Source organism: Peromyscus eremicus, chromosome 10 (assembly GCF_949786415.1).
Source record: "Peromyscus eremicus chromosome 10, PerEre_H2_v1, whole genome shotgun sequence".
Classification (NCBI taxonomy): domain Eukaryota; kingdom Metazoa; phylum Chordata; class Mammalia; order Rodentia; family Cricetidae; genus Peromyscus; species Peromyscus eremicus.
The window spans coordinates 64149067-64161876 of NC_081426.1; the positions used below are offsets into that span (position 1 = coordinate 64149067).

At 40.5% G+C, this 12810-nt stretch overlaps 1 protein-coding gene across 3 annotated transcripts in view; it reads right to left on the bottom strand.

Moving 5' to 3' along the window:
- Window positions 1–12810, bottom strand: part of Corin (corin, serine peptidase) — a 202088-nt gene that overhangs the window by 31317 nt on the left and 157961 nt on the right. For all 3 annotated transcript variants that reach the window (XM_059275966.1, XM_059275965.1, XM_059275964.1), the window contains 5 exons: window positions 10487–10632; window positions 9628–9735; window positions 3334–3447; window positions 1413–1523; window positions 218–347 (listed from right to left, as the gene is read on the bottom strand). In XM_059275966.1, the coding sequence (XP_059131949.1) occupies window positions 218–347; window positions 1413–1523; window positions 3334–3447; window positions 9628–9735; window positions 10487–10632 (609 nt within the window). The remainder of the gene's footprint in view (window positions 1–217; window positions 348–1412; window positions 1524–3333; window positions 3448–9627; window positions 9736–10486; window positions 10633–12810) is intronic.

Below are 12810 nucleotides of genomic sequence, written 5' to 3' on the forward strand. Positions count from 1 at the left end.
ACTTCATTTACTTTTGAGGCTTCATCATAACAGATTTGCAGTCCACACTCTACAGAGCAGGTGCCTAGAATTAAATAAGTTCCTCCTGCCGATTCATTTCCAGGGCTTTGGGGGGTTCTCATTTTCCAGTCCTACATCATTCATAAGGAAGATATTACTGCTAAGGTTCACGGAGCCCTCTGAGAAACTCATCAGTGCTACAAACTACTGACCTTACCCTAAACCCATCTGCCTGCAGGCCAGCTGACTCAACGTCTCCTGCCAGCCATCAGCACAAACGTGGTGTTCTGTTGCAGATCTGTGAACAGCCAGGAATGAGGAGGAGTTCCCATTTTTAGAGAGGGTCACTGAAGGGGAAAAAATGCGAGAAAGCCTAATTAAGAACACTTCTTCTCCTGAGAAGCCTAAGTTTATATACCTTTGCTTTGATTGCATACATTCATTCATATTTATTTTAGTTAAGAACTGTTTGGGGTTGACCTGTTATGTGCTCCTTCAATGTGACAGGAGACTAAAATAAGCGAATTAGGTATGTCCTCTGCTTTCAAAGCACTGCAGCCTCTAATGAAAGAGACAGGCAGTTCTTGACTTTCCTTTATGAATTAGAAGATGGCCAGAGGCAGAGCCTCGGTGCCTTGAACTTACCCAGGGATTAGCAAAACTAATTGAGAAGAGCTTTTTGAAACTCCATGCATTTTTTTTTTCAGCATTTGAAAATGGAAGTACATGAGGATGGTGCTAATTTCGGGTTGATGTGGCATATGCCCAGATCCCTAGTCTCTGCACTGGGTCGGTCGCAGTTCATCTGTGGAACACTTTGTACCTGGTCACAGCATACAGGAAACTCATGACTTGGCCAGAGGATGCAAAAGACTAAGGTAGAAGCTGAGTGAATGAGGGGAGTGATGTGTGCGGAAGGAGGGAATTAATCAGAGAATCAAGATTACAAACTGCCACATTAGCTGAGATGCCTTCAAGTCCTGCGATGGCAGGAACCTGACAGTTAGAAATTCCATCTGGATGAGGGGCAAGGCATAGAGCCTACAAAGAGACCACTTCCATACCCTCTTCCAGGGGATGTAAATGATCCAAGAATGACTGATGATTCAACTCTATTGAATTTGAGTGATGAATAAAAACTAAGTCTAAAAATGACATGCTTCCAAACATTTGAATGCAAAATGTCATCCATATAACACAGACATTTCAAACAGAGAAGGAACTTGGGGGGAATTTTTTTTTTGTTACTTAGAAATAACACCCATGAATCACCACTGTCAATTTTTTTTTAACAGTAAAACAAAATAGATGAACTTGGTGGGTAAAACCCATGAAGTAATTTAGGATTCATTTAGCTTAAATGGCTGACAGGCATATGAATGCAGGGCAGATGGTGGCGACCAGAAGCTTACCACAGTCCCATTCATCTGAACTGTCTGAGCAATCGACCCCTCCGTCACACCACAGGTCACGTGGCACACACTCATGGTTGGCACATTCCAGCTCGTCATCCTGGCAAAATGCTGGTAGGGGGACCGAGAAGGAAGAAGATGAGAATGTTTGAGAAAGCAGACTGCAGACACTACAGGAAGAGAGCAAGCTCTCTTCACACAGATAGATAGCTTTTTAGAAATCCTACTATTAAATTACTCTCTGAGTCACATACAAATCTCTTTTGGATTTTTAAAAATTATAGTAAATCTCCTTGATTGCCTACTTAGCATCCATTTCCCCTCTTTGTCCATGAAAAGGAAACCTGATTTTGTCCAGGCTTGTACCAGCCATCCCAAGCCCCCAGAGGAAGATCTTGATTAGTTTAACATCGGCATTGCATTTTTCTGACTATTCTTATCTGAGAGTAATTATTAGTCCAGGATTAAACGTGATTCCATAACAGACCCTTGGTCTATGGTTTTATGATTTATGCATTGGGAATTAGCATCCACCCAAACTCTGTGGGCTAGGCCATGTGCCTTAGCCTTGGACCTAGGCCAAACTGGAGCAGACAGTTTCTTCTAATCCCTGCCTGGGGCTATGCTTTCAGTGTTTGTAGAGAATGTCTTTTCTAATCCACACAAAAGCCCCTTTCTATATGCTGTGACTCTGCCCAGTGTTGACCCACAAGGAATCTCTCAGTGGTATTCCAGGGCAAGGAGCACCATCCCCTCTTCTTCCTATGGAATATGATCAAGGCAACTCATCCACCCAGGTGCTCTTGGCTTTGAACTATCCAACCTGAGGTCAGGCTAAAATAAAAGAGTTATAGACAAGATGATGTCTTTTTATTATAGTCTCATGAATTCACTTTACATGACTTTTACTGTAATAATATAAGATATGTATGATCCACATAATAATAAATGTCTTCATTTTTTTTAGTTTGAGTTGAGCTTTCTGTTACTTGTAAGTAAAATACTTTAAGAAAAATTTAACTAGTTCTAAAGATAATGGCTGCATATCATTCAGACATAAAAGACTTCAAAAGCACAAAACTTAATCGTACCATCATAAGATAAGCGTAAACATTGTATGATCTTCTGATGTTTTTCTTTACGTATGTATATTTACTTCTAAAACTCAAGACAACAGTGCACATACTACTGAATATTTCCTATTATTCAACTGCTGTGTTTGGGTTAAGTGTCCTTTGAAGCCCATTTCTTAAGGGTTTAGGCTCAAGTCTGTGGTGCTATTGGAAAGCTGAAGAACTGCTTAAGAAATGTGAAGATGCAAGGGACATCTTGCAGCCAGTGAAGGTGTGTCCCTGAAGGAGACAGAGGGACTACTGCATCTTCTTTCTCTCTTCTAACACACAGTCTGGATGTTAATAGCATTTTTGTTATCTCCCCTCCCCCATGATATGCATTCCTGCCACAGGTTCAAAAGCAATGGGCCTACAAATTAATGGCTTGAAACATCCCAAACTCTGGACCAAAATAAACCTAACTTCTTAAATTGATTCCCTTGGGTATCCTGTTTAACTAACAGGAAACCAACTGCCACATCAGTTAAAGATATGTAATGAACCCAAGTCAAACCATTCTTCTCTACCTTGATTTAGTATTGACATATTGTTTTATCTTATGGTTACATTTTATGTCTTCCAGTTTTGAATGCAGGGCAGACTTTTAATCACTCCATATTGTTAGAATAATATGTGTATGTATTTTTATAGACATTTCTCTATATACCTTGATAGACATAAGTTTAGTCAAAAGAACTCAGCAAACTAAAAACTTTTGATATGTATTTCCAAATTTCTAGCTTATATTTAAAGTGAGGCAGTGGGTACTTAAAATAAAAAACAGTTAACAAATTCATGAAGGTACTTACAGCAGTTTTTTTCATCCATGCTATCAGGGCAGTCTGGAAAACCATCACAGATCAATGTATGCTTCAGACATTGTTTATTGGATGGACATTCCCAGAGATCTCTCTCTTTGCAACCTGGAAACAGAAGAAAAAGCTATTAACGATAGATGCACAGTTGAAATGATGATGAAATTTAACCAAATAAGATTTTTTTTAAAAAAAAACCTTAGCATAAAGGCATGATGTCTTCTTGAAGAGTTTGGACATCTGTGATTACTATGAATAAAGTGATTTTGAAAGTAGGAGCATCCAGTAGTCCCAATTCTGCACGTCAAACAGAACAGCTTTCCCAACAAAAGATCCAAATCAACATACGGGAAATGGAAAACAGTAAAAAAAAATAATAAAAAAAATTAAAAAAACAACTATGCATTAGCATCTTTCCTGAGTTGTTCCTTTTGCTTCCTGAGTCAACTTGCCAGCATGCAAGGCTCATCTATGAAGCGAGTTATGCTTTTAAGCAAATGTGCCAAAACCTAGAGATGCAAATGCGTGCAATCTTAAAATGTAATTTCAGCCTACAAACTGAGGGGCCATCTGTATGTTTCGTAGAAGAGGCTCCTCGTATGCTAAGTACCTACAAAATTCGTTTAAGAGCCAGGTGCAAAAGCCATTGCTTTTTGGTGGCCAGAGATCTAAGGTTGGAAACCTCATCAGCTAGTATGGAAAAACGGAAATAATTTGGGAAAAAATCAGGACTGTGAGTTTATAACTTGGACTTCGATTTCCCCCTGAAGGGCAAGCACTTACACTGCACTTCCTACATTTCATTTGATTTAAGTGCAATGTGTCTGAATATCGGCTAAGATATGCCAAGACTCTACCGCAGTCAGATGCCCAGAAGATCCATCCTCCTCACCATCCTGTGAGGGTATGAAAAAAAGGATTTCATAACTTTAAACTCTTATGTGATTTTTGGTTTTTGAGGTTTCGCTCTATAGTCAAGGCTGTCCTCAAATTCAAGATCCACCTGTCTGATTATAGATGAGTGGTCCCTTGTCCTTTTTTATGCTTCTCATTTCTCCAAGAACAGTGGTAGACCCTCAAAGTGTGGTTAATTCAAATGTAACACCACTTCATCTAAGGAACAAAAAACTCTAGTTCCCAGGAAAATATAATTTAAGATATGTAAAATGCAAAGCAGAGACCAAATAAGGATACTCTTTAAAAATGTTATTTCTCATCAGACCTACAACAAAGAATTCAGAGAAATCTCGTGGATGATTAACTTAGGATTCTTGGAATCCACTATGAGAAAAAAAAAATCTCACTGTTAAAAATGGTCATTCAAAACAAGGATCAAAATGCTCCACCAGAGTAGAAATTTTACTAAGCTAAAATTAGATTTAGAGTGTTTCATCACCCAAATATATGAGAGATAAATAGTGAGAGTCTTTCATTGGCCACTCATCCGGAGGTCCAGACATTGATTCAAGGAACTCATGGTCATGGTATTTGGAGTTTTCAGCTAGCAGAGGAAGCCAACCTTAACTAGAATGTTCTGAAGGTGATGTCCTCTAGAGATTCAAAATGGACCCTGAAATCGGCCAAGTGCCCCAGTTCCTGTCCAACAGCCCAAACTTCTTATTCCACCAGAGACCAGAGCAAACACAGAAGGTCTGACTTTTTGCTATTGTTGGAGAAACCACTACGCTAGTGAGGGATGAGAGAAAGGAGCCTGATGCAAGAAGACCTTTGGAGCTAATGAAGAATTTGCACTCTTGGGAGGGACTAATATAAAAACAAACACAGGAAGAGATCACTGGGCATAAGGCCTTCTGCAGTGCGTGCTCACGAACAGTACAAACAAGAGGCATTGGTCATCTACGGTTTGTCCGCATTCTCCAACCCTAAATGAGTATTCTGTGAGCATTAATGCTTCCTTTTGTACATTTTCGTTTACTAGAAAAGTTTGTACGACCAAACATCTCTTAGGGGAAAAGATGGGGAGAAGAGATGAAATAAAATGAAAGGAGGTTGTGGCATTTGTCATGTGGAAGACAGTATTATTTGTGAAGAAATCACTTTGTCTACAAAGTAACATTTTTGAAGTAAGTATGTGTCCAATGTATGTTCTAAAAGCAAAGACTCCTTAAGAGCAGATATGGGTGAGTTAGGATACTTCAGAGAGCTTTAGGCTATATTTGGGTAATTCAAGATTTTATTTTTACATTAGACACAAAGAATTTGCTTAAGCCATATTCTCATCTCATGGCCTCACTGAGAAGAGACACTGTCTGCACAGGTACCACCACATTTATAAATAGCTCTCCCAGCCTGGTCATAAACCTAATGAAAGCAAACTTCAGCCTTACACAGTCAATGTTAAAGCCTGACATCTAAAAATCAAATACTGAATCCCATTGCTGTTTTCTTTTTTTAACATAACTTTTTATTGATTCTTTGGGAACTTCATATCGTGCCCCCCAATCCCACTCACTGCCCAGTCCCTCTGTATCTGCCCTTCACCTTTATACCATCTCCTTCCCAAAGGAAAACTTAAAAATAAATAATAAAAATTAAAAAAAATAAGAATAGTAAACAAAAAACCTAAAACAAACAAAAAAGCAAGCAAGCAAACAAAAAAATCACTTTGCTGCTCCACCCTTCCCACTCCTCCATGGCCTCTTCATCCATCTCAGTGGCACTGGGAGCTGCTAGGTATCATGAGGTAGACGCTTTTGTTCAAATAGCTTCACTTGCAGATGTTCATTGTGTAATGAGTTGTTGCTCTGGTTCAAGGGCTTCTGTCTTCTGGCACACCATCGATGCTGGACCCTCACCAAAACTCCTCTCAGATATCCTGCTTTTGCCCTGAGTTTATGGAGATCCTGTAGCTATGGTTCCCCAGTCCCTTCACATGTGCTAGCAGGTCGTAGATGGGGATTGCCAACTCAAAGACCCTGGATGTGTTGTTCCTGGGTGGTAGCTGAGTTGGTCAGTTGGGATGCTGGAACCACCTGCCTCAGATGAGTGGCAGAACCAGTTCTCTCACACCTGTGGTGAGGGTTGGGACCATCTTTCCCAACTTGGGGGGGGGACAGCTCTCCTATGAGGGTGTGGGGCCAGCTCTCCCATGTCTGGATCATCAGGGTCCATTATCCCAGGGCCAACAAGGGAGGGGGTGTCAGCTCTCTGATTGGGGGGGGATTCTCCTGGGCCGGTGAGGGGCAGGGCCAGTGAAGCATGGCCCTTGGCCCTTGTACTTCAACATATTGTTCAACACGTGGCTTACATGGACCCATGTGTTAACACAGACAACGGACATCAACACAGACCCTAGCTGCAGCAGGATCACAAACCCAGATATGGCCAGCCACAGCAGCTTGGGCCTGGATGTCACCATGGCCCGCGGTGGCAGCACAGGCCGCTCAGATCATCATGGGCCCAGCAGCAGCATGGTCCCTGGATTCTAATATGGCCTCAGGTGGCTGCCCAGACCCTGAGCAAACTCATGGCCTTGAATGGTAACAGGAACTGTGGCCCTCAACACAGACCCTGGCTGGTAGGGCCATGGGTACGGCCGGACATGGTCCTCGGCACGTTGCTGTTTTCTTCGTGTCTTTCCTGTTTGCTTCTCTGTTCAGGCCTGTTTGTTTCCCACTGTTTGGCTCATGGAAAGTGTTATGCTGAAACTTGGTTTATCCAGTTACTAGTGTCAATGTATATGGATTTGTTGTATATTTTTATCACTGACAAGCTATCGACCTGTAAGATGAGGAATTGCTTCTATACTAACTGCCAAATCTGCTAATCCCTTCCATGTCTCCAGGGCTTCTTTCCCGTGAGTCAGCTCTTTGGTGATGTTTTCAGGCTTGCACAGTCCTTCCAAGCATTTGTTGAAATGCTGAAGAGTAACAAACTTTGCAGTGCTTGTTTACGTTAGCAATTGCAACAACAAAAAATTTCATCATGAGAGTAGGAGCCCACTAGGAGCAAAATTCTCTTTGCTAAGTTCTCTCACACATTGATTTTGAAAGCACATCTATAATTTATGTGCTTTGGTAATCACATTTCCAGATACAAAATTGCTAAAGAAATACACAATCAGTTTAATTCCTGGCACGTCAAATGTTTCACAACTAAAGTAAGTGTTGTTTTGAAGGGAACCCCCAATAGTGTTGTTAAAACTTCCATGTGAGCTGTGGATTCATGATAAGCAGTCCCAAGCACTGAGTGCCTTAAACGCAAGAGACATAGAGTAAGTCAGAGCAATGGGAAAGGTGGAATGTAACCCAACTTCCCTGTTTTGACATAGAGTAAGTCAGAGCAATGGGAAAGGTGGAATGTAACCCAACTTCCCTGTTTCTATTTCCTCATGGGCCTATGCGCACATGAAAAGAGAGGTTAACAGCAGAGGATAAACTGGATGATGTACCCAGAGTCCCGTGGGGCCTGGCAGTCTGACTTCTTTATCTAAATCATCAGTGATGTGTCTTCCCAGCACCCTGGACAGAGCCCATCTGAGCGCATGCAAGCATGCCAAAGGGGAATTTGTCCATCATGGGTCACTTTGGAAAACTCAGTGCAAATTTTCTCATGTAAATTATTATTACTGAAACAATCAATTTAGCTCCAAATGAATTAATTTCTCATCCATTTCTGACTTTTTACAGCAGAGCTATCAATGGTAGATATGATATTTTGAAAATGAAATAAAGCTTGGTTTATTTTATCACTGTGGTATTCTGTCCATTATAAGATTAAAATTTTTATGAAAACTTATTATTTAACTAGAATCTTGATATTTTAGGGTCATTTAAGTACTATATTACAGTACTGTGAATTTATGTTTCATAATGTATTTTAGAATGAAGACCATTTATTCTTGCCAGGATGAATTTTTTTTTATTTGTTTTGTTTTGTTTTCTCGACTCGAGACCTCATGTAGCAGCCCCGGTTAGCTTCGAACTCACTGTATAGCTGAAGAGAACCTTCGCCTCTCGACCTCCTGCTTCCACCTCCCGAGGGCTGGGACTTCAGGTGTGCACTCCCAAGCAGCATAACCCATTCTGGTTTAAACTAAGCACTTGACAAACATTTAGTCAGCCACGGAAAATGTAGTCACTTCCATAGAATCATATAATCACTTTGAATAATCTAAGACAATCTCTCTTAAATCATATGTTAGAATACCACACCCCAGCCAAGGTTTTAAGTGAACAATCTAATTCATTCTGGAAACACTACTGATGTAACAGTCGGTGAATTTTTTATTTTCACTTTTTATAGAAAGCTCACAAACAGGCAAACGATAGTAAGTTCTCAAATTATTAAATATTGCTCCCTAGCAAAATTACACTGACCTCTGTACCATCATCCTGACAGCTGTAATCTTCTAGAGGATGTGATGTGCGTGTCCATATTTATAGTAACTGATAGTGGTTTAGTTGATTGCTTATGGCATTTTGTTCTGACCAGGAGGACAACATTCACTATGAAAATTCATTTTGAGGGGGAAGGCAATATTTCATACTTCAAAAGCCAAGGGAATGAAATGATCTCAAAAGATATATTGCCGTATGTGCTTCCAATGAATAAAATGTCAATTTTATTTGGGGGTATGACAGACTAAATAATCATAAGCAAGCTAGCTGTTAGATAACACTTCAACCATTCTGCTGTATGGCAGGCTTTGGGTGTTGAAAAACACCGTCTGTGTTCTGATCCCTGGACATGCTCAGCTTACAAGAACTACGGTTTTCAGGACAATAAACTGAGAATGCTGTGTTCAAATTGCCAGTGACATCTTCAGCCTCTCCATGGGTGACTCTGGGGCTCAACGGAAAAAGTGTCAAGCAGAGTTTTATCTGTTTCAACAGAGGCAGAGACGAGAGGGGCATGAAAATGAATCTCAATTAAATGTGAGCCTTGTTGCCTGAACTGTCTTCATGGATGCAGATGCCTGATTAGCAGCTCTCAAAGGCTACGCCAAGACATCGTTATTCTTCCCATAAACCAAATAACAACTGCTTTGCAATTTAATAACAAAAATGGTTCCTCACATTTGTGACCTTTTCCTCTTTATATATGTGTGTGTGTGTGTGTGTGTGTGTGTGTGTGTGTAGACATATATTATAATTAAGGATATAAATTATAACTTTATTATAAATTAAAATGTAATTTAGTAGAAAAATCCTATCAGTTCATGCCTTACGGCTTGTCGATGTCAGGAGAAAATGCATTAGCATTAGGCGGATGCCGCCTCTTAGAACAAGCAGCCGTTTACCTATGAAAGCTGTCTCCCACACTTACCACAGTTCTCTTCATCACTGTCATCATCACAGTCAGCCTGACCGTCACATCTTCTGGAACCCAGCACGCACCGCCCTGAGCGACACTTGAAGTGGCTCGGAGAACATTCTGTCAAAAAGCAGGGCTGCTCTCAGTGGACAGAATTGCACAGACATCAACTAACATCTGTGTTTCCAGTTGGGGTGTTGAGAACGGGCAAGCACTGAAGATAGAACAGGCCTCACACAGCTAAAGTGCCTGGAGTTCTCTTGGCTTTCTTCCCGCTGCTCATCTCCATCCCTCTCCTTCGCCCTTGGTACCCTCTCTCCAGATCAGCACTTAGCACCTTTGCCATAACTAGTTCCCTTTCTGAACAGACACCTAACGATGGCCTGAGCCTGAAATCCCTGGTGCAGTCCATGATCCCTGCTTCCCAGAAGTGCTAATCTTTCATTTGAATCACCATTCCCCAAATCTACTTTTCTATTCATAATCCTACACTGCCTTCTCACTTGGAGGAACCAAGGGTTGGTGTTTATCATTAGTTTCACGGCTCCTAAAAGAAACAGCATCCACAAATAACTAGTTGTGTAAGTGGAGTATGCATAAAGTGGGAAGTTTCTGGATGAGTAAGCTCATCTCTGAGTTCATTTTCATTTCTTAAAATTATTTTACATGTGATAGCAATGATAACAGCTGACACTTACATGCCAGAGCCTTCTAGGGTGATCAAGTCATTTCTGGCATAACTCACCTACAAAGTCTAATTGATAACTAAATAGAAAGCCAGCAACAACCCTTCCTAATTCAGAGACAGCAAAAACTGGCTGACATGTTCATCCATGTTAGATGCCCTGCTAGAATAAACTGGAACATTAACCTTCCACATCTTCACTGGGCAGGAGACAAGTTTGATTGTCTGAATTTTCCTCTGGAAATTGATTGCAGTCTGTGTCTTCAGGCCACTGGAGGCCCACGATCCCAAGAACAGACTCACAGCGCTCTTTAGAGTGCTCACACAGGGGTCTGCGAGCAGAAAGACAACGTGTCAGAAGTCATCCAGCTCCACTGCAAGTGTATGCTTTGAGTGCAGGAAGGGTTTAAAGCTTTGTGGGATTGTATGTATAAGGAAGTATGCAGAAACCTACCGGCACGCATAGATACACAATCGGCATTTAGAAAACCCAAACAATCGATACCTCTACAAAGAGGACCCACTTGCTTTCACCAAGAGAGACTGCACTGAAAACAGAAAAGTGAAATACTCTTCAAAACTCAGATCCCCTTCCCTTTGGCTTCCTATTTTACTGTGTTTCAGGCCAACATTCTCCAGCCTCTGGTTCTAAGCAGAGGAATGCCCAATATCACTTCCCATCATCTATCACCATGGACCATGAGCCTATACAAAAGCCTCCAGCTGAGCGTTCCTCTGGTGAGTAGTGGGGTGGAGGGGTCATGTGCTATGCTAGCTTACCAGGGGCTCTGTCTCTGTTTCCCCTTCTTCAGCTTCCATAAATACTGCTTCCTTGCTTATTCTAAAGGTAAAACTCAATTTCTAGTTTAGGTTTGGAATTTTCAACCATAATGAATATGGGCCATTTTCATATTCAGTTTGAAAAAAATGGTAAGTTCAATATTATTCAGGCACTAATTCGGAATTACAGTTTTGCTAGATATAACAATGTATAACAAATGTACAAACTCAGCCATAGCTGCCATTTTAAGGTAACCATTGACTCTACCACTTCTGAATTTTACTATAAAATGAAAATAATACTAATAGCATCCCCAGAAGTTCAAGGAAGTTCTTGTCAAAATCTGTGTGGCCCTCAGTGGTAGGCACCTGCCATGATGGTGTAACCCCAGTCAAAGGGGATTTTGAACATGATATATAATAATCTTCAAGCTTTTGTGGCATTGGGAGGCTCAGTAAGGTTGGTTATCTTCAGATGTGTAACTCAAAATTAAGGGTTAAGGTTAGTAAACAGACTCAGCAGAAGCAGCCATACATTAATTCATAAGCTTAGGAGCATATTAATTTGTTATAATGAAATAGATTTATGCATACATATCAAAATGTTCCTATTGCTGTCACTGAAGATTGAAAGACATATATCATTAAAGCTAAAAAGCAGAATTAAAGTCACTGAAAGAAGTTTATCAACAAGTTCACTCAATATCTCAGAACCATTTGCAACCAGTCATTTTAGTTTTTAAGTCATTTAATTTTAAGCCATAAAATTCAATATGGATATACATTTATAACTATAGTTATAGCATTAGGGGAATTTTATATAGATATAAAAAGAAAATCAAACACAGCTTGAGAAAATCTGTTCAAAGTAGCAATTCACTATCATCATTGACCTTGCTTAGGAAAAACAGAGTAAGATTTACAAATAACTTTTCAATATGCAGTCAGTAGATACTCTAACAATACTTGGTTGGGCATGTAATAAAATTTTCAGAATTACTTTTGTCCAAGCAAACACTAAATTTTACTCTCTTCTTCTTGTATGATTTGTTCAGCTGCCCGAGTCATTCTGCAATCTTATTGTTTCCTGCCCTGACTCTAGAGATACCCTACTTCATCATCCACTTGATATACAGCCTTAAATTTATTGCTTTCCCATCTGTCTACTATACTGATATTATTTCTTCTTCTTACAGCTCCGTGTGACTTCTGCTCCCAACATATGGTTTCTGTAAGTTACCTCTCACATTCAGGCTAGTGCATCCACATAGCCACCCTTCATTGCAAGACAGCATTGCAGAATGTAGCAACAGTCACTTCTGGGATTGTCATCTTGGATATGCACATTCTCTGACTACAACCTCTAACATGTGGCCCAGAAAGGGACACAACTGCCACCAAGCAATTGAGCCCATGTGCTATCTTCCTAGCTCCACAAGTCACCACAGAGCTTTCATCCAATTCGGAAGCCTCAGCATTTACTTAACTTCACAGTCCTTTCTTGAACTCTCACTGAAACAAAACTCAACAAACAAAATACTTACTTCACCAGTGAAAGGACCTGAGGACCAAAGAGACTGAGTAGTTTGTCTTAAGAGCACAAAGCGGCTAGAGAAGACTTGACACTAACCATGGACTCCACAGCAATAGTACTGGCTCTCGGATATTGTTCAGTCCCAAGGTTTAAGCTCTGTTCTTAAGATGTTGCCTTACTTTCATTCGGACAAGCA